The 27,778-nt window shown below is 34.7% G+C and overlaps 1 protein-coding gene across 3 annotated transcripts in view; it reads right to left on the reverse strand.

The window, feature by feature from the left end:
• The window catches only part of Cadm2 (cell adhesion molecule 2), a 956,963-nt gene that overhangs the window by 194,991 nt on the left and 734,194 nt on the right, over nt 1–27,778 (reverse strand). For all 3 annotated transcript variants that reach the window (XM_036203220.1, XM_036203221.1, XM_036203219.1), the window contains one exon: nt 27,527–27,676. In XM_036203220.1, coding sequence (XP_036059113.1) covers nt 27,527–27,676 — 150 coding nt within the window. The remainder of the gene's footprint in view (nt 1–27,526; nt 27,677–27,778) is intronic.

Consider the following 27,778-nt stretch of genomic DNA (forward strand, 5'->3'; position numbering starts at 1 on the left):
TTCAATAATTTTTTTTCTAAGTTTGGTACAACTGCTATTTAAAGTTTTTTAAAACTTCATTTTACTTCTGAGAACTTTATTAGTTCTTTCAGTTCTTGTAAATTTATTTTAACTGATACCAAAGAAACAAAATCCCACAAATTTAAGGGTTACTATGTGGTTTAGATAGTACATGTTATGTAATGCTTACATCAGAGTAACACATTCACTGTGTCAAATTTTTGATAAAAGATGAATTATTTTCTTCTAGATATTTTAAATACACACTGCATAATTATTCTTGTACAATAGTGCACTATAGTCTCTGGGTCCTACTTATTCTAATTTAATATCTAGTGATCAGTCTCTTCTACATCTTTGTTGGTCCCCCAGTGGCTCCAAAAAATGTTGCTTAATAGTATACAGTGTGTCAATTCTTGTTGAGAAGAATGTGGGTTCTTCAATACTCTTCAGAGAATACTGCAGAAGTCAGTTGGATCACTGTGGTCTACCAGGTGATACCTCTGCTATTTCCTGGGTGTTTTAAGGTCCAAATAATCTGATTCTGGCTGAGACTTTGTTAAATATTTCCTACTAGCTCTCTCTCTCTCTCTCTCTCTCTCTCTCTCTCTCTCTCTCTCTCTCTCTCTCTCTCTCTTTCTCTCTAGCTCTACAAATATTTCCTTTCCATACCTGAGTGCTTGGTAACAGGTGCCTCTATGTTTAAATGTGTTGCTATTCTCCCACTCACTTCATTACTTTCTTGGTCATGTTTTCCTGATTTAGATCAAAGATCTCTTTTAGCTCATTGAATATGGCTGTTCCCACTTTTTTGGCAGGTAAAGCTCATCTTTGGATATCTTAGTTTTAGTCATTTACTTTCGTATATGGGCATTATCAGAGGCAAAGTGATATTTTTATTAGCAACATCAAAGAATATTTGTTATTATACCATTCGATGACTTTAAATAATTAGATCATTTAATTCATCTACATTCAAAGTAACAATCAATAGGGAAGGTATTAATACAGATCCTTTGCATCTTGATTTACAATTCATTTGGACGTTTGACTCACTTACAGTCTATCTTTGTGGTTAGGTAATTTATTACAATAGTGGTTTGCTTCTTTGCTATGAGTTTTGGTTAATTTACAATATATTGTTGCTTTTGACTATATTGAAATATACAAAAATCATCTGATTATAACAATATGTCTTTCAATGGCAACAATAAAATATGATTGCAAATATTTGAAATGAAAGACTATAAACAAACAGAAAATTTACTGGTTAGAAAATCTCCGTTTGTACTCCATTTTAGGCCACAGCTTGAAAATTGGAAGTCTCATTTTATCTTTCTACATTCTGACCTCTACAGTTACTAACGTTACCATGTTTTAATTATTCTGCCTCTTAGTCTTCATACTGACGTTACTGGGAGCGTAGGCACTGTTTTTATAGTAGGAGAGCATTCTGAGTTTCACTACATAGGTTTAAGCTTTCATATATTTTCTTCTTACTCATTAGTGTCTTCACTTTAAAGAATACCTTCTGTGTTTCCTGTAGGACAGATCTGATAGTGATTCTTTCTCTGAACTTTGGCTTGGGATGTCTTTATCTCTCTTTTCCTTTTTACAAACATCTTTGCTGGTCACAGTGTTTGGGGTTGGCAGTTTCTGAGCTTCATTACTGAGAAAACATCATGCCACTTTCTCCTGCCTTGTAAGGGCTGTGTTGAAAAGTCTGCAGTCAGGCTAATTGGTCCCAATTATGTATTATTCTTATCTTTTCTTGCTACCTTGAGAAATTTCTCTTCTCCTTCATCTCTGTGAGCTGAATTATAATATGATTTGTGGTAGACTTGGTTAAGTCTGATGGCCCTTGGTCACATTCTGCTGAATTAAATTTTCTGTATATCTGTGGGTAATATTGCATAGAAAATATGTCTAACAGATAACCTCAGCTCAGAAGTGGGCATCACTGAGGTTTGCCAAAGTCATGCGCTTACCTAGCCTGTCCTACCACTTAAAGAATCATAACCCTCAATGCTAATTTTGCCAAAACAGGGGGTTGTGCTAGTGAGAGATTTTTATTCTCCACCTCCAAAGGAAATATTTCCTAATGTTCCTTGAACTGAAGTAGCTCTGTCCTTTCTGTCTCCAATGTACCTTTCCTTAACATAAAAGGAAGAATACACACTCTCTTTCACCCAGATTCCTGAAGTCATCAGAGAGTGGTTGGGTATGTGACTAGCTTTCAAACTGGTGAGTCTTTTAGGAGACCTTCCCTGGAATCTTACTCTAGTCTTTTTGAACTTTTTGAAGATCAATGCATGTGACTGCTTTAACAATAGTTGATCTTATTTACATACTGCTTCCTTTGTGAGAAACCATGATTAGGGCTAGGACTGTAGCCCAGTGGCAAGTTAGCAGACTGAGGGTAAACTCTGAAACAAATATAAGAGAGTCAGATCCCCTTTCTTAACTTGTAAGTACATAAAGTGTGTGTGTGTGTGTGTGTGTGTGTGTGTGTGTGTGTGTGTGTACTCCATTTGAGGCTATTCTTTGAAGTATTGAAGTCTCATGTTATTTTTGTATATTGTTTCTTTCTTCTGCCATTAATGTATATATTATCTTTAATTATTTTGCATTGTAGTATTTATTTGTACTGCAGTTATGAGTGGCTTGGGCACCATGTTTATACTAGAATAGACACAGATGGAGACACACAGAGAAACAACTAGAGCAAGAGAGAAGAGTTAGAAGGGAAAGAGAGAGACTTATGTAAATTAATTGGCCATATGTGTCGTAATGACGATAGGGAAGGGATTTCACTGATACTAAGTCATGAAGACAACTAACAGAAATATTATTGTTTCACTGCAGTATTTCTGATCATTTCCTAATATAATTTAAGGTACGTTACTAATATTTCACCTGTGGTCATGATTTTCCAATGGAATTTAATTATATAAGGGTAAGTTATGGTGGAAGTACACGATAATAAGCCTATATATGATGATAAGCCCACAAAATACTAGCAAAGAACATTTTATTAGACATCATTTTCAAATTAGAATTTATTTAGATATTTTAAGGAAAAGCTTCTTTCTCTAGATCAAAATTCTGATTGTGTAGAACATCAAAAACAACTGTAGAGCACACTAGCCAACTTCAGTGAACATTCCTGAAACATACAAATGCATAACTAAAATGTTCATGGAACAAAATACCTTAACTCTAACTTCTCATGTCAACCCCGATTCTGATACTTTCAATCCATGATGAAATTTGCTCCTCCTAAAGGTTATAGAACTGTGTAAGTGAATTTTGTTTTCTAGTAGAATTTCAGAAAAAAAAAGGAAAAGTATCTTTATTTTTAATGTCTCAGTCACAGAAGATGAGTGAAATGTGCTTGGATTTGCTTCTATTTCTGAATCAAGAATATACTACACTATTCACTTATATATTTAATCTCCTTATTTTAGTGATTTTGCAGAGTGAATGAAGATTCCCCAAATTTAACTATATATGTTCATTTCAACTTAACATTTAAAGGAAGAATACTCTTCATGAATTCTCAGAACATAAAATATTCTTTATAATATAGTTCAATGGGTTCTAAATTATTGCTAGTTCATAGTTTATTGAACTTATGTGGAAACCAGGACCTTCATTTAGATTGAAATTAATTGACAGTCAATCCTGTGATGGACATACTCATTAAGTTGAAATCTTTATTCACTTAGTTAGAAGTCACCTGAAATGATTTTACCTATTATCTAAACCATATTTTTCTTATATATTTAGCTGGTTACTGACATGAATATATTCATGCTGCTTTGTGTGTAACTAAAAGTTTAAATATATAAATGTTGAAATAATGCCTTGGCACTAAGTTTCGTGTCAAAGGAAGATAGCTTTCCTATGCTCATTCATTTTGAATCACGCAGAAGGGATGGTCTTTGAAGTTTCTCCGACCGCCTTCTTTGGTGCACAACATAAATGACTCCAATTCAGTTTCTATTACCCTCTATTCGAAGCCCATTAAATCTTCCCAAATAGATATCGTTTATGTCACACACATACAGTGAAATTCAAGGCCCTTTTTATCATATAGCTAAGCGGTGCCACATACCGTTCTCAGACAGAGAGAGTAATTTCCACATTTTAAAGCAACAAAATTAATCCTGACCTCCACTATTGACTCTTGATAAAGGGGCATAACCTGTTAGGCACTGATCAATTTTTGCCTCTAAAAATCTCTAATTATTGTTGGCAGTCAACAAAAGGCAGGGAGATCAGAACTTGAGGAACTGTGTGACCACAGTATATTTCTTTCACAAGAATAAAAGATCATTCTTATCAATAGCAAATGGTCCTTTTTACAATCCTGCCTACTGGAATTTTTTAACGGGTGATGCTCATTTCACTGTGCTGGGAAAAACAAAACAAAACAAACAAACAGCAACAACAAAAAGCAAACCTTTGAAATCCATTTAAACATGTGTTCATACTACACCAAGTGTAGTGAGAATGCTTCAGTCCCTTCACTGGAACACAACACCAGCTGACCATCAATGTGCCTTCAGGTGTGACATTTAGAATGTAAGTGAGGATAAGACTAATAAGGATGTGTGTTTGTCATGGAGGGTTTTTAAGCATGTCCAGTGCTTTACAGCCAGGAATTAAATAGAAATACAGCGACTTGTAGAAGCAATAAGGGAACCACATAAAATGATCTAATTAAAGTGAGACTTCATATTTTAAGGTACTTTGACACGAGAGGGCATGTGATCCCAGCAACAAATCTCTATACTGATTTTGGTAAAAAGTTAGCTTTATATGTGATATTTATTATGGACAATAGCAAGGTCTCTAGGACTCACTTTGGGAATTGAATTGCAAAATTTTCCCCCAGGGGGAAAAAAAACAATAAAAAAGCAAAACATGTAAACTACATTTGGAAAAAATATCAGTCATGAACAAAAGGGGAAGGAAGGTTTCATGATTCTTTCTAATGCTGTCAACTAACAAGAGAAGCAAAATTTGCTGAGAATTCAAACTAAGAAGTTTTGTAATTCTGATTAGCCTGTAGGTTCAAAGGACCAGGCACACCTTCTCAAAATTTCCTAAATGAAAAATGCCCTTGTGAGCTCTACTTCCAAGCAGTCATGATTATTTCCCTTGGAGTTAGAACAAACAGTGATCAACACAAGACCAACACATTTACAAAAGAAATAAAACTGAAACTCTTCTTATATTAGTGGTTTCTCCTGCATTTCAGAGTGTAAAAAGAACAGGTTTTAAAATCTACCCATACATCCATTGGAACACTTACCACAAGTATTCAAAGAAAAAGAAAAGGTACCTTTGCCAAACGTTTAAAGAGATACAGGCAGAGTGAGGTGTTTTTAACCTATTTCCATTTATTAACAGTTCACTAAAAGTTTGGCAAACTTTAAGAAGATAAGCATTTCTTTACTGCTAATTCTTATCACCACAGGGCCATGTAAGAATCTATCATGCAGTTTCACACTTATACACTTTGCAGACATGTTTACCAGCATGTTCTCAGGTGCTTAGATACTGAATGCCTAAGTGGGTAATTTGAATGTGTTAGTTAATTTAATTTGATTTTTGGCTAATTAATTAATTCCAGTTAATATTACCTTCAAGCATGTAACTGATAAGAACTTACTCAACTTCCCTTGGGCTATGTCTATAGTAATCCCTCCAATTTAGGATACATTTCAAGCTCTCTACCACCATGGCCCTTTTTCTGTATCAAATGATAGAAACAACAAACAGGACTAGACTTAGAGACACACAGTCAATAATTTCATAGGTGATTTATATGTATCTGCTGGGTAGATGATCCTTACAACATGGCCACAGTAGACAAAGGAAGGGCTATCCTAGGATAAAGCATGAAAAGTAAGAATGTATTGTGCCCTTTAGAAAAGCAAGGCATTCAAAGCTCATGAATTGTTTTGAAAATTTCCATTTTCATAGTTTTGAATGACAATTAATGGAGCTGTCAGTCACTTGGTGAATGCACATTCCATTATCATGTACAGAGACTAATGTTTTTTCCCCTAAGACATATGAAAGAATTAAACAAGAAATAGCAAAACCTGCTGAGACACTACTGGATAATTTCTTAATAGCTGTTTCAGCAGGCCATCTTACTTTACAAGGTGTAACTACAAGTCATACCTGGAATTCAGGTCTGTAAATCAAACAATGATTATGCATTAATATTATTATATCTAGAAAAATAGGTGTTCAACACAGGACCAGAAAAATCACTTAAATGTCTTAATATAATCTAAACCTATAATTGAAATCACATTGAGATGTAACTTATTATATGATCATTGCAATATATACATAAGAACTGCATTCACACATACACAAACATACATAATTTTTCTATGCTTTATTATTTGCTAATCAGTTAGAAACTCCATGGAAATGTTTGGTTTTCTTATATGGTAAGTTTTTCATAAATTTACATTTCTTTTTTTTTTCATTTTTCTTTATTAAGAAATTTTCTACTCACTCCATATACAACCCACAGATCCCATCTCCTCCCTCCTCCCACCCCCCAGCCCTCTCTCCCATGCCACTCCATATCCCCACATCCCCCAAATCAAGGTCTCCCATGGGGAGCCTGGCACACTGAACCTAGGCAGGTCCAAGCTCCTTCCCACTGCACTGGGATCGGGATTCGCCCCAGTGCATGGGCAGGCTTTTTGGAATCTAGTGCCTGTGGTGTGATGCCATACATTTCTTATATTTACAGTAATTAATGACCCATAGAATAGTTCATACAAAGATTAAGGATTTACCTTAAGTGTATAATGCATTTTTCTTTCATTATAAAGCAAATCTTATAAAAAAATAAATACTAGGTCCATGTAATTTTTTGTTTCAATTAATCAAGCATTTGGTAATTAGAAGAATTCTAATTTTAAGCATTGATTATCTTAGTGAATTAGAAATTTTATACATGGCTGGCTTTCAATTGAAATAAACTTTCCAAGTAAAATTTAATAACAACCAATAATGTGTAAGTTACCTCATGTGCATAGATAAATACAATTTCTATTAAATTTAAGTGGCATTGTTCAGAGTAAAAGCATAATTTTTAAATTTTCATATGGAAATATAAACACAATTCATATCATGCATGCATACATACAAAGCAGATTAACTCCATCAAAGTGGAACAAAGTGATCACAGTTAGAGATATATATCATTTATCTATTTTAGATGAAATTTAACTATTTCACTGATTTTCATAGTATGCTCATAATAAATAATAAAGAGCTTATTTCCAACAAATCATATACAAACAGATATCTGTATACAAGACAATGGACTTAGACACATGTCATATACTACATACAAGGAAATAAATTGCCATGTAGTAAAGGCTTACATGTGACATCTGAAATGATAAAAAGCTGTAGAAGAAAACACATTAGCATTGGAGATGACACAAAAGGTCAAGCAAAGAAACAAAAATAAACAAATAGGGATGTATCAAACTATTGTTTCTTCACAGAAAAAGGAAATCAACAAAAGGCAGACTGTGGATAGAAAAGATTAAATATTCACAAATCATGTAAATTGTTAGTACCCAAATACCAAAAACTATAAACTCAGTGAAAGAGAGAGAGAAAAGAAGAAAGAAAGAAAGGAAGGAAGGAAGGAAGGAAGGAAGGAAGGAAGGAAGGAAGGAAGGAAGGAAGGAAAGAAAGAAAGAAAGAAAGAAAGAAAGAAAGAAAGAAAGAAAGAAAGAAAGAAAGAAAGGAGATAACATGTTTTTTAAAATAGCTAAAAGAAAATTTGAATAGAAATTCCCCTGAAGGTTGGCTAAGGAGCTTTGGAAAACTTGTTAAACATCACTACTCAATGAGAAAGTAGAAATTAAATCCACAATGAGATCACTTCACAAATACTAATTATTATCCCAATGATAAGAGGTAAGAATTATTCACAGGATGGAATAACACTAAGACTATCATCAGTTAAAATAGAAGATGGTGACATCCATTTAGGAAACTGGTACAGAGATTCTTTAAAAAAATACCTACCACATTTCCCAACAAGCACATAACCATCTATATAACCAAAGGCAAGGTGATTGGTAGGTGGGAGAGATTCCTGCATACTCATATTCCTCATAGCATTATTCACAAAATACAAGTTAAGAAAATAACGTAAGTGGGGATAGGTAGATGAATAAGAGAAAATATAATATATAAATAAAGTTAAATATTGTTTACATTAATAAAAAAATGAATTTGACCATTTGTCACAACTTATATTTACCTTGAATACATTATGCTAAGTGAAACAAGCCAGACATTGATACTGAGCTAGAGAGAGAGCACAGCTGGAAAAGTATTTGCTGGGCAAGCAGGAGATCCTGAGTTTCAAGGATTCAGCTTCCATGTAAAAAGCAGTAGTGTAGACATAATTTGCCTTAGCCTTGTGCTGTGGAGACAGAGATAGGAGTATGCCAAGGCCTTGCTGACCAGTTGGTTTGACCAATTCTTGAGCTCCAGAGTTAAGGATAGAACTTTCTCAAGGTAAACAGATAAATAATAAAGTTGGAAACAATTGAAAGTCCCTGACATTTCCTATGGCCTCCAAAAGCATAATCATATGTATATGAACACATAAGCACATATATCCTCATATAAGCACAAATTAAATAAAGGAAGGAAGGAAGGGAAGAAGGAAGGAAGGAAGAAAGAGGGAAGCACAACTTGAACACAGTGGCTTACCAAAGAGAATAGAGAAGAGAAGGGCATAGGGAAGGAGGTGGTTGTCAAAGGATACAATCATTGAGGCATAAAATGCAGGTGTGGGATTTACCATAATCGATGACTGTCGATGTGATGATTAGTTTAATTATGACAACGACCGCATAGTGTGCATGTGTCAAATCATCCTGTTATTCCTTGAATATATGTGCTATTTAGTTTTTAAAATTCCATCAGTAACATGTGGAAGTTTATTCCTATGATTAAGTACATTTTAGGAAAATACAGTACACCATTGTCTTTTCTAAGTACTTACGTTAAAATGAACCACAATAAAACTGTATTTGGAAAACTTTATGTTAATATGTTTTTTAGCAGTTATTCCTTTAGAAGTTTTCTGAAATAAAAAATAAGTAGGTAATAATGAATATTTCTCTGAATAGCATAATTTTCCATTGCTAAATTTACTGAAGCTCATTTTTAGATCTATAGTTTATATTCCTTATGAAACTATGTGACACTAAAGAAAGTATATTAATAGTAGAGATCATGGCTAAATATGAAATACAACACATACATATTACTGTATTCACCAAAAACGTAATAAAAATGCGTATTTTACAAAATGTACTAGGATTTTCACAGGCCAAATAATTTTCTATCAACTTCAACATCTGTAAGTGATTGCAATTTCTGCAAGAATTGCTTGAGGGCTATCTACTTCCTTGGTCACACGTTTTTCATATTATGTTACCCAAAAATGATGATTCATTTACTTAAATGTACAATCTTATTCAATATTAAATGATCTCAATGAGACCAATTATGAGTTCCTTAAGACTCTCTCTTTAGGGTCATTGAGAATGGAAGTACTAACACTGTTTCTTAAGTATCCTTGTTTAAGCTTCTGGCTTCTATTTATGACCTCCAATTTAAAGGTCACTTTGGATAACTTAGTCAAATTAGAATTTCTCTCCTAATCTCTAGAAAAGGAAGACTTCAATGAATCCTACTACATTTAATCATGTAATCAAAATATAACACTGGGCCAATTCTATCTTCCTCTTGATTGGTAATTATAGTCATATTTCTTCAAAAGTGCTTGCAAACTTCAAGTATAGAGTCCCATTTCTCCAAATGGGTTCGACAGAGTTCTCCCTTTAAAAAACAACAACAAAAAACTTTTAATATTCTTTTTGAGGTGGGTTAATCGTCTTTTTCATTAGGATAGAGGAGCACACACTGAGAATGTCTTTCTACCGTCTGAGTAATCAATGAGCCGACATGACTGTAAATCCACCACAAATTCCCCATGGTTCAGTTCAAAGAAAAATATTTATTCTTTGCTTCCTCTCCTTCCTTTCGTTCTCCCCTATTATTTTCTAACTGTAGGGGGAATCATTTATTGTGCTATTCAAGAAACAGGAAGTATTTCACTTCTTAACAATTCTGCGTTTTAGAACTATCCTTATAATTTGCATTTTTGCTAGCCATGAAAGAATAAGTGATATAAAAATGTTTTGAACAAAAAGACTCATAAAATCTTACCATCAGAAGAACTATTCATTTCATGACTGTTGTCTTAATGATTGAAATGTGAGCATGTGATTTGTAGTTATTTTAGCAGAAGCGGAATGCAAAGTAATGATTAACTCTAAGTGCATTTGTTCACTAAATAGTACAGTGGCAGGCACTTTGCACAAAGTAGAGTCAAGCTTGCCAATAATTACACATATCTAATAATTAACTCATTGGCACTGTACAATGCTCTAAGTAAAGTGATTGATAATGTACTTGAAAAATATATAACACACAAGTCACATAGAATGAGAAAGGTTTTGATAATTACTCTAGATTTCTGTAAGTATGTGATAATAAAGAGGTCAGTAATTATGCTGTCATGATACAATTACAAAACTAATCTCAGCTATATTATTTTACTTGCAAAATATATTACTGAAATTGTGGAGCACAGCAACTATTAATTAGAACAGTTCTCAATGGAAATTGGTTTTAATACTATACACATTTATAAAAAGTAATATATATATATATATATATATATATATATATATATATGCAGCAGTGAACGCAAATTTTAGTACCTGACTTAGTAACTTGTATCTAGATGCAGTAACTTTAAAAGCTTATTTCAGTAAATGCAGTAAAATGACTCTTGTTGATCCTATAGATAATTCTTTAAGATGATTCTGTAAACAAACTTGTTACTCATCCTGATTACATCACCTCTCAACCATTTTCACTCCACCTACTCTATATGGTTTACTTTATGACCTGACAAGCTGACCACAAAGGGAATTTCGTCCAATAGTTCTTTGCCATTCAGTCACACTCAGACAGACCCTAAATGACAGGAGACTGATCAGAATGGAAAGAGTGAAACAGGGTATCCCTTTGTGGGTCTCACAGTGGCTACATGCTTTGGCTTTGGTTTAAGCCATGCATAACGGCCTACTCCACTGATGTGTAGTAAATTTTTTTCTTTGTTATTGAACCAGTGAATCATTCATTTTTCATTACCACATTTAACCTTCCCATATCTTTGTAACATAGTCCATTCCTACATATAAGCTAAATAGTAAAACCTATTGACTTGAAACTAAATAAACTAAACTAAATAGGCCCTAGGTTCCAAAAAGCCAGCTCATGCACTAAGGACAGGTCTTGGTCCTACTACCTGGGGGCCTCCTAAATAGTTCAAGCTAATTGACTGTCTCACTTATCCAGAAGGTCTGATCCAGTTCCATGGGGGCTCATCATAGTTCATGTGTTTCCACTAGTTTGGCTATTTGTCCCAGTGCTTTTTACAATCATGGTCTCAATATCTCTCACTCATACAAACCCTCCTCGAGCTCCACCTGGGGCTTGGCTGTAGATCTCTGCATCTGCTTCACTGGGTGAGAGTTCTATCACAACAGTTTAAGGTGTTTGGCCATCCCATCACCAGAGTAGGTCTGTTCATGCTTTCTCTCGACCATTGTCAGTAGTCTATTGTGGAGGTAGGTATCTTTGTGGATTTCTGGGGACCTCTCTAGCATTATGACTCTTCCTATTCCCATGGGGTCTTCATTTATCCTGGTATCTCTTTCCTTGTTCTCTCTCTGTGTTCCTGATCCAGCTGGGATCTCCTGCTCCCCTAAGCTCTCTTTCCCCCAACCCTTGCCCTTCATTACCCTGCCTCCTCACATCCAGATTGCTCATGTAGATCTCATCCATTTCTCTGTCATTGGGTGAACCTTAGGGTCCTCTTTACTAGGTTGCCTCCCTGGAGTTATGAGTAGCAGTCTACTCATCCTTTGCTTTACATCTAGTATCCACCTATGAGTGAATATTGATTTTTAACTACCTTAAAACTTCTTAACTTGAACTATTTACCTTAAAAGATTTGAGATTATAAAATAATTACAACTTATCTCTCTTTTACTTCTCTTCAAACCCTCCAATATATCCCTTCTTGCTCTCTTTCAAATTTATGTTTTTTTTCTGCTTTTATTGCTATTATAAGCATATATACACGTATAAGTGTAGATGTAGGTGTAGGTATAGGTATACATACATATTCCTGACTACAATCCGCTCAGTCTGTATCATGTGAACTGCGTGTATGTATTCAAGGGCTGATAATTTTGCATTGGATAACCAATTGATGTGCTCTTCCCTGGGGAAGACTCCACTCTTCTCACCATCCCATAGTTGAGTATAGTTCTTTGCTTTATGGTTGAGGCTTCACGAGCTCCCTGCCTCCCCGTTCACATTAACGTGTCATTTGATCTCATCCTGATTTAGCATACATGTTGGCAATCATCTTGGTGAGGCTTAACTTTTTTATGGTGCCCTTTGCTTTCTACTATGAACTTATCACATACTTTTAAATTGGTTTTATTTAAACATATCATTTTTATGTTGTTTTCAAGCATTCAGCCAATCAGTACCTCAAAATATAGTATGTGTTCATGTAAGAGGACTGTAAACTTTCAGAATAAATTATTCCTTTTGAAGTTAAAAGTATTCATAGTTACTTTATTCAAAATATAAATATCTCACATTCTTTTTTTTCTCTGTGAGTAACTACTTCCTTTTAGGACATCACATTCTCATTACTTTAGACTTGAAATATTAATGACTTCACTGACCCAGAATCATGTGCTCCACAATTATACATTTAGTCAATTTATTACTAATATAATTTCCAAATTTCTAGTCTTCCTATGACTGTTTTTTCCCCTTTTTTCCCTTACATCCTAATTTGGGTCCCAACTGCATCTCAGTTAAATGAACTGGTCTTTATTGGAATGAGAAGGTCTGCTACTCCATTTAGCCAGCACACTGCCAGTAGCTGAAGTTGCATACAAGGAATATATAGTTATCCCTTCCTCACATTCCCTGGTCACATTTGATCATCATTTTAGAAGTTTTCAGTCAGTTCAAGTGTGTATTTCGTACATGATTCTCCACCTTGTTCTCGACATTGGTTCTCCATCATTCTTAGAAGTTAGCATCAAAGAAGATCTACTGGATTTTCCAATTCACAGGAGAGCCAGCTTTACTTCCGTCAATCACCTTCACAATTTACTTATGCCCCGTAGACTCACTTGAAGTTTTGTTGGAAATGTGCCCTGTCCTTTGTCTTTTCTCTGTTGAGTAACCCTAACTGTCCTATTCTTGGCTTTCATTTCTTCCTGATGATACACTATACTACACTAGTAGAGGGATTAGCAAAGTCTTTGAGGTCAAGGTCACATTGCTGGGTCATATTTTCTAGTTTCCTATCCTTGCAACACCTAAGACATTATAGATTCAAGTTACTGGGTTTCTTTGCTTTATTATCCATAGGTGAAAATGCATGTAATGATCCCACCATTGTGAATACACTTAGTTAAAGCTTCTTGAACCCTCTTAACTAAAATATACTAGTTTCTGTTTCCCCAGTACATTCTGTTGGATGAGAAATTCTCAGAATGGAGTTTAAGAACAAAATGCATAGAAAGCTTCCAGCTCTGCTGAAACTGCATCAAATTGTTCTACCATCTCTTTAAATGCAATCTCAAAATCCTCTTCCTATTTTGAGTTGAAGATTCCAATTTGCTGGAAGTTTTTGGCATAAGGACTTATCATTGTCCAGCAGTTTGTTAGTCTTTCTGATAGGAACTATTTATTATAATTGCATATCTGGATCTTTGCTTAAGGTGAAATGCTACAAATATGGTAATTTTTATACAAGGCTTTCTAGTTTTTCAATTCAAGCACTTTGTTCCCTGCTTTTTCTACAAAGTTTCCTTAGTATAATTGCATATTAATTTTCAAGCTGATTTAATCAAATGCCTACCAATTTTCTATTTCTAAATATGTAGACTTGCAACCTTCTTATTTGCTGAAATATATTTGTATCTTCAGAATTCTTAATATTATTTCAAGAAAGGAATGCAGTACATGTTGCAATGATAGCAACAAAGGACAAAACAAATTGAAAAAACTTGGAATAATAGAATTTCTATAACTATTTTTCATAGGGTATCTGTAAATTAAGTGTAGTTATCACTGATGTTGGTGATTGTCTTATTACCTATTTGCAAAATATTATCCTGGATCTTCTTACTACACTGACAGGATGCTTCGAATTTTATATTTCCTTATAAAATATATACATGAAGAAATCTATGAATCTTGAATTGGTTCCTTTCATCCAAAACTGCATTTCCTCACCAGTTTATAGGATAAATACTAGAATGACTACTAACACCAGATTGAAGATGAATTTTGAAATTGTAGCAAAATTTGCTGCATTTTGTATAAAAGTTTAAAATGAGAAACTTAAGCTTGCTGAAATTGCTTCAAAATCTCTTCTTCCATTTCTGTAGATGCACTGGTCTGAGACTCATTTTCTACTATAACTGCTATTAATATAAGACATGGAAATAGTTCAGCTAAAACCCTTTATCCTGTCACAAATGCTGTAGTCAATCCAAAAAGCTTAGATAAATTAACAGGAAAGAAAGCAACACTTATGTCTCATGAAAATTTAAAACATTGGAATATGAATAATTACAACCCCATAAACTTATTTGTAATTACAAAAAAATAAACTACTGTAAGCTTAATAAGAGTTCCCTATATTTTCTCAGTGTGTAGCCTTGCTTTTTCATATGCTAGAATGTAGAAACTAATAATAAAATGTTGTGACTTATTTTATCATGTCTTTATTTGGTTATCTAATAATTTATCTAACTCATAGTTTACAGATGTATTTTGTGCTTCACTGAACAATCTATGACTCTCAATGACTCAGAGAGTTTTGAAAGAGCTTCATGTTTGAGTTGTCTGTATCATGGTCATTAACACCGATCTGTAGCTTAGCCTCAGCTCAGATAAGGGCAAGAAGGCAAGAACAGTCCTTGATAAAAAACTTTTGGTGTATAAACTATGTACATCACTCCTTCTGCATGAGAGAATAAACTGTTTCACTTTTTTCTGCTACCTGCTCAGAAGTTGGATTAAGCTAAGGAGAACTAGAATGTGGCTTCTTTGCTATGTCTATGACTGTTGTGTTTCTCAATGACAAGGAAGCACTTGGGTTAACCTATTAGCAAAGAAATTAGCATTAACTTATTATCTCAGACCCACAGTAACTTAGAGGTCAGCTTAAAGGCATCCATGTTCACCATGGTAGGAAGAAGATTGTTCTTCCTCTTACTGCTACACCAATAGCCTGTAGATAGATGCCATTTTTCTAGCAGCATGCCCCATGTCTAAACCTCCTATCTCAGTACATATTATTTTATTTCATGGTAAAGAATTCAAAGACTTCCTGTCTGGTTATAAAGGATTTTGGAGTTGGAGGAAGGAAACAGAAATGAATATTAAAAAAGAAGTTATTCTAAAAACATATGACGAAGCATGATATATGCAGAGAGCTACAGCTGCACTGATTTGTTATTGTTATTATGTGCTTGCTAAGATATGTAACAATCAAAGGAAAAATAGGAATATAGGAATAGTTCAACATTTCTGGGTCTTGTCATAGCGGGAACAGTGTTAGCCCTCATCCTGTCTATCACTGCTTTTCATAAATACTCTCCAAGCCAAATACCACCAAATATGTAAAGTCATTCTGAGTAGGAAGCAAAAATAAATAAAAATGTTAATAAATTCATGATTTCATGCTTTTTTTTGCTACTTCCTTAATCTGTTGTCTTAGAGGTCATTGATTAAGTTGCTTCTCTCAATGTTCATTGTTATTCCCCTTTCTTTTAGTTATTGTGATTAATAATATGACCAAAAGCAATTCAGGGAGGAATGTTTATTTCATCTTATACTTCCAGATCACAATTTGTTATTGAGGGAAGTTAGGGCAGGAACTCAAGGCAGAACCCTGAAGGCAGGAACCACAGAGGATTGCTGCTGACTGACTCACTCGTTCTGCATCATTCTCAGCCAACTTTCTTACATATTCCAGGAACATCAGCTCAGGAACAGCACCACACCTCCCCACATCAATCAATAATCAAGGCAATTCTCCCTAGACAGGGTCATAGCTAATTTGATTGGAGAAATACTTCAGGCAAAAACTCTTCCTTTTCCTCAGTGACTCTTGATAATGTGATGTTGACAATATGAACTACCTAGGACATTTTCCAATGCCATTAACCCAGATCTTACTTGTTTATGCTTAAGATCCCTAAATATATCACTCTCTAGATTTTTATAATCAGTTTTTATTATATAACTCTCCTTGTATATTTAATACCTTTAGATGTAACAAAACTAAAATCAAACTTTGTGTCCAGCAGTCATAATTGCCATCTTCTCTTAAGCACACATTGCCTTATAGGATCTATTTTTTCAGGTATGTAAGCCAAAAGCTATAAATTCATATGGGTCCCCTCCTCCACTCCTTAACATCTCATTTTTTACATTAGATAGTGAAATCTGCTCTAGTTTGATGTAGATTCAATCTGCCTTCACAAAAACAAGGAATTCAATCAGTTCTCATCAGCTTCCTTATTGTATCTGAATCAACTTTGTCTATTACCAGTATTGGTGTGTGTGTATGTGTGTGTGTGTGTGTGTGTGTGTGTGTGTGTGTGTGTGTGTGTGGAGAGAGAGAGAGAGAGAGAGAGAGAGAGAGAGAGAGAGAGAGAGAGAGAAAAGAGAGACTTCTTGTCTCTGATCTTTCTTATTTCTTCAAAGCTTATTCTCTCTGTGGCAGTCAGAACTGTACTATGGCAATGTTGAAAGAATTGCCTCACTTCTTATATTACACCCTCCAACAGTTTTGCATCTTAAAAGAAGCCACAATTCTTCAATGGTTGTCAAAGTCCCATCTGCAAACCCCCATCTTGGATCATTCACTGCCTTTTCTACTTCTTCTTGATCACTCTGATGTGGACAGAGTAGCTGAACTTTCCTGCCAACACGATTGGACAGAATCCATTTCAGAATTCTCCCCTTCTTGGCTCACAGACAGTCACACCATTAGTCCATTTAGAAAGTGTAGTGTTTCAGAGTGATAACGCCTGAAATTGAAGTGGATGGAACGGGAGTTCAAGGCAATTTTGGATATTTAGCAATCTTGAGTCCATGCTAGATTATGTGTGACCATGTCTCAAAACAAAATCCAAAAATAACAAAATACACAAAGCAAATAAAAATCCAAGAGTGAAACAACCAAACAAAACAATGCCAAGCAGAAAGCTGAGAACAACAACAAAAAGTCTATTGCATCTTACTCTGTGTTTTTTCACGAATAATAATAATAATAAGACACTGTCGCAGGGGCTTCAACAGTTCAATGCTTTATGATAACATTCTTTGTAAACCAACATTGAGCATTCTGAAACTGGCAAATAAGGAACAAGGAGACTCAAACAATCAGTACCACCTGCTAATGGCTAAGTTCTGCTTCAGTTCACCCAGCACTCAACAATAAAAATAGGTATGACATCAGGAGACTTAGTTCTCACAAACCAAACATTTGAAATTAACATAGTTTTGCATCCTACAATTTACTCTAAAACCTCTAAAAATATTTTATTCTTTATCCAAGGATCACGCTACAGCAACTGCTGGGAATACAGAAATAAATTTCAAAAAGCAAGTACTAATATTTACTAATCTATAATCCTCAAGATGAAAATTAAAATACTTTAAAATATTTATTCAGAGAAATTCTAAATTGTTGTTTTGTATAAATATTAGAAAATATTTGTGTAGAAGCAGTGGAAGAGAAAATACTCAGTATTTATGAATTTAAAAAAATCTCTAAATAAAGATGAGTTGAATAAATTGAAAAGCAGATCATCATATTCACAAATGTTTAACCAAAGCAAAGTTACAGCTTCATACATTTACAAATTTATTTAACAATAACCAGAAGCTGTGTGTCCTGTATTTCTTTTATTTGCATTTATTTTGTTTTCTCAAGCCAACATTTATTCAGTTCATAACATGAAACTCATTGAGTTTCCAAAGAGCTTTAGTAATTTAGAGGATTATTTAAGCAATAATATTTTAAATACATGCTTCTTACTTATTGTGCACTTTGTGTTGTCTTCATAAAGAATCTACTGTATCAAGAAAAGGTTATCTTGTGTACACTTTAGAAACAGAACTAGCTAATGGGACATCAATTGAATAACAGAGTGTGTAAACTGTATCTATTGTTTGGGTCAATGACCACATACTTCTGCTTAAAGCATAACATAGAGTAGAGCATATGGCATCAACCTGGTAAATTCATATTTACTCTTGCAATTTTGAAAATAGAAATGAAAATTTCAGAAAATTGTCTTTATTGTAATTGTACAGTTAAATTTTAATCTACACAAATTTATAAAATTGGAAACATATCCATAATATAAGTGAATCATAGCTGGATAAATCCCAATTGTATCTTATATATTCATTCTTATTATCTATTACATAATTCTCCTTAAACTTTGGTCATTAAGAAAATCAACTTAGTAAAACCACTACAAACTAACAGTTAAAACCTTCATATGTTTTATCTAAAAAAAAAAAACCTATAAAAGTATAAACCATACAAATTTGAACAGAATAAAATTTATTCATAATTTGTTAGTATTTCTAGTAGTGTTAAGATTCCATTTATATACAGAGAATTAGATAAGTGCTGTTATTGTGAAACCTTTCTCAAAACATTAGATTTTTTAAGTTCCTACTGTATAATGAATTTGGCCAATAGGCTGCTGTACACAAATAAAACACTAGTAGGCCACTATGTAAACAGGTTACTCTGCAGTAATTCTTCCTCTTTATATTTGAAGTATTGTATATTATTAGCTTATATTATTGTATATTATCACAATGGCAAATAAGTCATTCCAATCAAAATTCAATGTTTAATTTTGTATATTTCAAGATTACTTTCCTAGACTTGGGAAGGACATTTTTATGAGGCACTTCATGAGCATATATCTCCTATAAGGAAGTTTATTTTACAATCAATAGAATTATAGTTACCTATCTAGACATTAAATAATTTTTACATCTGCTGTCCACTTCACTATTCCTATATAAATGATATATAACAACTTGGCACTTAAGGGCTCACACACACACACACACACACACACACATTTAAAGTTATACACCCTCCAACAAGGTGACATCTCCAATCCTTCCCCCAAAAAATGTTCCACCAACTAGGGATCAAGCATTCAAATGGACATATATGGCCATTCTCATTAAATCGACATCAAGACTCCAGTATTTGGTTTGTTTACACAGAATATTTATTTTCAAATAAAACATTTTGAAAGACATTATATAAATCTTCAATATAAATGAAAACTAGCAGCTATGAATGTTAAATATGGGAAAGTATGAGGCATTCTATAATGTCCCCAAATGGAAGCATTCAGCTATATGCATGTAATATCAAATTTCCAGTGTTGGTATTGTTATAGCTTAGCCTTCACAAGATTATGTTGAAACATTTTCTGAAAGTGCTGGACTCAAGTCATATAGTCATAAACAAGTAGAGGAAATAATTACATATGGTACAACAGAACATTTCCCATATGTTTAATGCAAATGGCTTCATCTCAAACAGAAAGTGAAGCTTAACATCTACATCACTTTTTTGAAGAATGGCATTTCATCAAATTAATTTTCAGAATGTATTTTTTTTTTACAGCAACTTGTTGCTTGCTCTAAAGAAACAGTGCCATTGAAGGCAGTTATGAGCACGGGGTGCTCCAATGTCTTACCGAATTTATATGCATTATACATTGGGCATGTTACTTTCTGTTTATCCTCCTTCCTGCTCTTTATCTTGAGGGATTAATATATTCAGGAACCTTCCATTTGTGTTCATCCCAGAAAAGACACTCACTGGAGAACAGAGTCTGAAAAGAAGTAAATCCAACTTGCATATTTCCACACAGGGCACTCTTTCACTTGGCTTTAGTTCCTAGCCAGCAGTAGGTTCCTTTGCTTCTTCTTTAGGCCCAAAGTAGGATCATTTCCTACTGTTGTTAGAAACCTTGGTGTATCTTCCTCTTAGGTGATGATCCTGAGTGTGTGTGTGTGTGTGTGTGTGTGTGTGTGTGTGTGTGTGTATGTGTGCACATTATATTTAACTCAATTGTAGCATTAGTTTCTGTGGTGGTATTGTGTTCCCTGAAATATTGTGCACCCTAATAAACTTATCTGGGGTCAGAGACAGAACAGCCACAATATTAAACATAGAGGATAGGCAGTGGTAGCACACGCCTTTAATCCTAGCATTCCAGAGGCAGAAATCCATCTGTTCAAGGATACAGCCAAGCATGGTGATTCATGCCTTTAATCCCAGGGAGTGATGGCAGAAAGCAGAAAGGTATATAAGCCATGAGGACCAGAAACTAGAAGCATTTAGCTGGTTAAGCTTTTAGGCTTCAGCTGAGAGCCATTCGGATGAGGACATAGAGGCTTCCAGCCTGAGGAAACAGCATCAGCTGAGGAACTTGCAAGGTGAGGTAGCTGTGGCTTTTTCTGTGTCTCTGATTTTCCAGCATTCACCCCAATACCTGGTCCAGGTTTGTTTTTATTAATAAGACCATTTAAGATTCCTGCTACAAGTTTCCAAATGGAGACCTGATTCCTTTTGGTTAATATGTGTGTATTTGCTACAAGTCTTTCTGATTAGTGTGAAGATATTGTGGTGTGGTAGGGTTGAGGTGGGAGGTGCAAGGAAGAGATCAATTACAAAGAAGGTATCTTCAAAGCAGTGCTCTAGAATAAGTTGCTGTTTCCACCAGAAAAATAAAATGATAAAGACTAAATGAAGGCAACAAAAAGAAGTCATTTCAAAGAATATATTATATATACTAGACAAGAGACATTAAAGGTTTATCATTGCACAAAGTAACCTACATAAGGTTAGTATTCACAGTCTTCAAATCTTCAAGGGTCTTTTTATGGAAAGCATGGGAAGGCCTTGTGAATCTATGGTTGAGGTAAGAAATGTTAAACATATTGAAGGCTATTTAACAATTCTGTAAAGTATTATGCAAATATAAGACAATAATATTAATTGTATATTACTGGGAACAAGGAGAATACCTGGTAATTTTGAAGAAAGCAAAAGGAAATGTAAAACTGTCTAGCTTGATAGCTGCTTTGCTCCACTCATCTTTAATATCTTCAAGCTTGTCAACTTGATTGATATCAGGTGCACAGATAGACACTGGGAAGTGTCATTGATTGGTATGGAGCCCTGAGAAGTTTTCCTTCATTGAAAATTCACCTTCTCCTTCTCTTTATCATTCTTGTTTTGGGAAACTTCATTCATGTTTTTCCTTTTCCATTGTTCTCAATATTAATGCAAAATCATCAGCAAAATAATTGGTTAAATTGACACAAGTGGACTGGGGCTTTTCTTTGGGAGAGATTTATATTTTCACTCCTTTAGGAAGCTGGTGAAAATATTGGGCCATGTTTTTGCAAGTGTGTACATATCAAATGCACATGCCCAGGTGTACACATGCTTACCAATATGTGAGGCCTACTTGTCTATGCATGAATGTGAAGGAAAGAGGGGGCTTTTAGTATCTTCCTACATCACTGCATTTTATTTACTGAGTCAGAGTCTCCTGTAGAATCCTGAGATTGATGACTTGGCAGCTTTGTTCAGAGATCCCCTGTGTATGCCCACACCCAAATGCTGGGGTTAGAGAATCCCCCACACCCATTTGGCATTTTATAAGATTGGTAGGGATCTGGACGCCAGTCTTTACGCTTGCAGAGAAAGCAAAGACATCTCTTCATCACAAGAATGGTAAAGTAAAATACCAGAGTAACATATTTTACATTTTTACATGAAGACAAGTCTAAGCATACAGAATTGCAGCTGCAGAATGTGCACACTACACTCCTAGAGATGTTTGCTAAAGTATTTGTCAATGGAAGGGATTGAAGTGTTCTTTTCTGAGAATTAAGTGATCAGCTTTTGCTATTTCATTTTTTTTTCACCTGCAGAGAAATGGATACTATGATCTAATTGATTGTTTTTATTTCTATTGTCAAATATCAAAGAACAGTCCTATGGAGTTAAAATGGTCTCTGCTACCTGTTTTTCTCTGTCTTTATATACAAAAGCAATCCCATCTGCTTGCCAACCATTTAGAACAGTGGAGATGAGGTCTGTGTAATTGAAAGAAGTTGGTCCTCACAAGTGAATACTGCCTGAGAAACAGGTGCCAAAGCTTTCCCTACACTTCATGGTTCTTGGTTTTATTTTTTATTTCTTGTTTCTTAAGTTCTTAAGTATGAAAGAACAATGACTTCTCCACAAACTCTTCATAACGGGCTTGGATTGTAATAGAATTTCTACTTCAAAGGTTAATGACTTCTTGTCTTCAGGTATGCACAAAGCAGGTAGGAACCGATCAAAAATGCACTTCCAATCTGATCAATCCACCAATCACCTTTGCAGAGGTGTCAATCATCACCTTCTATTAGTCTTCACTGGTTTCAGTAGCAGGGTCAAAAATCATATCTGACTCATATTTTTTTTGTTGTTGTTGTTTAACATTTAAGGTCTATATTGTGACAGACACATGATTCTTCCTTGTCAGTTTTATATTCTACTACCTGTGTCTATAATCCAACTAGACTATCATGTCAGGTAAAGAACAAATCTTTCAGAACCATGTTTCCAAAAAATAACTATCTATCAGCTGTAGAGCATTTGGTGTGTGACTAGTGTGGTTAAGCAGTGGAATTTTTAAGTATCTACTTATTTTAAAAGAATCTAAGTACAGATATGGTTATGTGGCTACTGAATTTTTCATCCCATGCATATGACATTTCCCTTATCATGTAATTGTTCTCTGTAGGAACACTGTTGCAGTGTCTCCCTGTGCCTTTCTCTATGTGTATTTTCAATAGTGTGAAAGGAATGTCTGGTGTTTAAGGGAGAAGTAGGTGCCAAAAATAAAATCAGTGACAGAGTATGGGACAAAATATTGTCTATTTGCAACCTCAGTACCAGGAATATGGAGAAAGGATGACCAGGCATTGCAGATCAACCCAGGATATATAAGACTTTGCTTCAAACAATCAGAAATAGATGGGGAAAGAGACCTGTTTTTTCTCTCTAGGTCCCTGAGTCTAGGACATCCTTGTTAGCACCAAGGCCAAATGTCAAGATTCAAATCCCTTCACTGCTCTCCTTAGCTGTAGGTTCAGGAACAACTTTCCTTAGCTTTTGGATATCTTGTTTCCATTAATAGCTGTGGAAATTACTTATCACAATAAACATTCTAAAATGTAGGAAAGATCATAATTTTCATTTAATTTGATGAGAAGTGTGGCCAAGTGAGTTTCATGTTAACCAATGCCCCCATAAAGATGTTCCTGGATCCTCACATTTGACAGATTCCAGCTTAATACTTTTAGCTGGCTGTCACCTGCCCAATATCAGACATGCTTTATCAGAGCCCATATTCCACATAAGCAAGTCTTCCAAAATTCTGAGGAGACTTGGCCACCAACCTGAGTTCTTCATTCATCCCAGCTGAGGACACTTAAGAATTTACCATTCCAAGTAGCTTGACTGAGTATTCAGAATGCCCTCAGACATCATAGTGGCAGTAATGCTTGGTCTATTTTGTTGAATAATTAATCCCTCCTTCTTCCTACTGACCCTCTGTATTGCTCTCTTCCCTTCCCCACTCTTCCATTTCCTTCCATTGCATCCCTTCCCTCCCCCCTCACTGTCTTCCATTTTCTTTCCAACTCTACCCTTTCCTTGCTTCTTCTTTCTTTTTAGTGTTTTCTGTAACCTGTCACAGCACAGAAATTCCAGTTTATAGATGCAGAACTCTTGTGAATACAGATTTGTTTAGCCCAAAGGGTCCCAGTTGGTTTTCACAATCAATTGCAGCATTAAAGCACTTGGATACTCTATGATGAATTTAAACAGTTAAGCTTGAAATACATGCTAGATGATTTTTGTTGTAGATGAACCACTGGCAATACAATCTGATACAGAAATAAGAGCAGTATTAAGATAGGACATTTAAAACAGGAATGTACTAGAGCCTTTAACAGCAGCAGTCAACTTAAAGGGGCTGGATAATAAAGGGCACAGAAAAGAAGCGTGTGTGGTTGTATGGGTGCCTAAAGCATGTTGGCTTCTTCACTGAGCTTTGACACAAATTTGCATATTTGTTTTAAGATAAGTCTCAGGAATGAGAAGATCAGACAGACAAATGCAGAACAAAGAGGGTGAGGAAAACTGAAACACAAAACCTTAAAAAATTCCATCACTTTCAACTTTGATTTGATTACCATTCAGTTAAGATATCATATAAGAACTGAATCATTGCCAGGTGAGGGAATAACCATGTTTGACTGGTATTCATAAAATCGTGTCTCCATTGACTTCTTTCTATTGTAGTATCACAGTTGATAAGTTAATTGATAGAGTAGCCAGAAACCTATTTTACAATGAGAGAGGTGTGATGCAGGAGGAGGAAGTAGAGGGTTGGGTTGTTGCAATGTAACTGCAAGCTCAGATCAGGAAAAGGAACAATGAAACAAGTGAATGCTTCAATAACTGACATAAGAAGATGCATTAGGTATTTTAGAACATTTCAAAGATGCAGGAATATATAGGTAGATATTACAAATGCACTCTGAGCTGTCCTCTGCATAATTAACCTGTAGAATAAGAGTTGCCTACTTGCCACACATGGCAGCTATTGTATTACAAGTTGCTCTATTTACGACAGGAAAAAATGCATTAGCTTGAAATACTAAGAATCAATTCCAGTTTTAGATGCTCTGTAAAGGATAACTTATAGAACCACATAAAGGGAGGCAAGGGCAGTTAATATAGATTTTTGTCTTTGTGCCTGAGGAAGTGACCTCTCAATAGTAGATGTCAGCTGTAAGAATACTCTCAAAGATTTCCTGAAGAAGTATAGGATCCATTTAAAAGTAGAGCATGTTACTATACAACATGATGAAATAGCAATAATAGAGTGATCGAATGTTATATTATCCACAGTTGTTGATTCTGACAAATTTCTCTTGGGTAGTATTTTATACATTCAAAGAACTACTGTCTGGGAGTTCGCTAAGTTGAGAAAGTACTTCCTTCCCTTGCTGGCATGGTTTGATCCCTAGAAGGCATCTAAAAAACCTGATGTGGTGGTGCCCTTCTTCTAATCCTGGTGCTATAGGCAGTGACAAGTATATGCTGCCTGCTCACTAGCCAGCCAGACTAATCTGTTCTGTGTATTCTAAGCCACTGAAAAGCTGTCTCAAAATAAGATGATAGGGCTCATGAACAAGGCACTTGATGCTGTCCTGTGGAATTCAAAGATGTTTGAACATGAATGCATGTGTGCATATGTGCGTGCATGTGCACACACACACAGACACTGAGGCAAACATAAACATACATTACATAATATAAGTATAGAAAAAATACTACTAGGCCATATTGTTTGCTTCAATGCAAGAACAGAATAAGGAACTACTGCTAAATTAATATATTTTGCCTTTGCTCTAATATGTACACAAATGAAATGTAAAGTATGATTGTATAGCAATATACTGTATAAAGAGTTCCTATAAACCAAACCTCAGAAAGCAAAACTGTGATTATCAAGGGAATAGTGTATGCAGAATTCATCACTATTCACAGGTAGGCCCATTCATTGGTTGTCCTGGAATGCATGCCTCATAGGTAAGAGGAAATTATTGTCCTCAAATATTTGGTGAAACACCAGTTTATGTGCTGCTATAAAGTTATTATCTAAAAGCCAATATTGCAATTTTTAGAGTTTATATTAAAGTAGAATACTGTTGTGAGTGGGCCTCACTCAGTCTGTTGAAGGCCATGAGAGAAATTCTGAGGACAGATCCCCATTGAGGAGAGTTCTACTTTTAGCCATGGACCATGAGGGGAACCATCCCTTGGGTCTGTAGCTCCCTATCCAGTCCATAAATATTTTAAGTCTGTCTTCCTCCACAACTGAATGAGCTATTTTGTCAAAACAAAATTCAAAATATCCATTTGTCTAACCTATTATTTCTCTTTCTCTGGAGACTCTCAGATTGGGCTCTTTTGAAGAGTAGGGCATATTCTGAGTGATATTTCCAGCCTCTTTTCAAAGAATACCAACCAACATAATCTCTGGTCCATATCCATGGTTATCCAAGCACATGTCCTTTCTACCATGTTCTGTTCTTTTCTTTGTCACCTACCCTACTACCTGTGTATGAGGTCAGAGACTCTCATCTGTCAGGTATCTAAGCAATGTTGTCTAAAGAGACCTTCAATGTGTTTGAGCTTCTTTACCTACAGATTTAACCAGAGCTTCATTATATATTTCAAAACCTGAAGAATTAATTTACAATTGATGACATCAAAGAGGAAAAAAGGCCACCAATATATAAAAAACAGGAAATATATATTTGAAATGGGCTAGGCATCTTTATTATAGTTTGTTTGGTCAAAACTTTAATAGTTAAAAATTAAGCTGATTTTGGGTTGTCTTATTGTTATCTAAAACATTTCACAAGAATATTAGAACTCACTATTTCATTTACTGTTACAATAGTGGATGAAGCATTAATAATTAGACATTTATTATTAGATGTTTGCTTGAGTTGTAGAGTGTGCATTTCTTCACCACTAAAACATTTAACCCATAATCTATGCTTTATCTAATTAGAAGCCTTAGTTAATTAATGGAGTACAAATCTACCTTTCTTGTAGGCACACATAAATACAGCTTCCCAATGGATTTCAAATTTTTAAACCCACTTATATTTATCCTTAATAAATAAGTCATTTCTGTAATTTTTTGCTGTTTCAATTGATGTGAAAAAAGTTTATATAATAAAACTTCCTTAAATGAAAGCATCCTTTAAACATGTAAAATTAGGGTCATAAAACCAACAGTAGTTACCCAGTATGAAAAAAAGTCACTCAACAAACAAGAGATCCTAAATGAAAGGGTGTAGTGGTAAGATGAGTACGAGGAGCTGGCGGGAAAAGCGTTTTCCAGTAGAATTGAAGCTGTTTATTTTATTAGAAAGTTGACACAGGTTATCTTTGGTGTTTATGACTTGCAGACTAAAGTATTTAATATTTATCATGTTTAAGTACAAGCAGCAGCAGTTTAGTAATCAAAAGGAATAATTTGAATCATCTTAGGAAAATAAATTCATGATAATTAGGGTATTTCAGGACATGTTTAAAACATTTCTGAGAAAATGTATTCACCTTTCTTGTCGTCGAAGTACAGCGTCTGTTGAGCCGGATTTGACCACTGGAGGGAGGTGTTATCATTTTGATCAACTCTGCAGGTCAAAATTGCAGTTCCGCCTTCAACAACCGTTACATTCTGAGTTAGTGGGAACTGCCCTTGGCTGCCTAAAAGGAGATTGAAGAGAATGTTGATTAAATGAAAGTTATAAAATGATTAACTTCCCAAGATCTACATTGGATATCAGGTTTTACTCAAAATAAAATTTA

The sequence above is a fragment of the Onychomys torridus genome, chromosome 12 (assembly GCF_903995425.1).
Source record: "Onychomys torridus chromosome 12, mOncTor1.1, whole genome shotgun sequence".
In the NCBI taxonomy this organism is placed as follows: domain Eukaryota; kingdom Metazoa; phylum Chordata; class Mammalia; order Rodentia; family Cricetidae; genus Onychomys; species Onychomys torridus.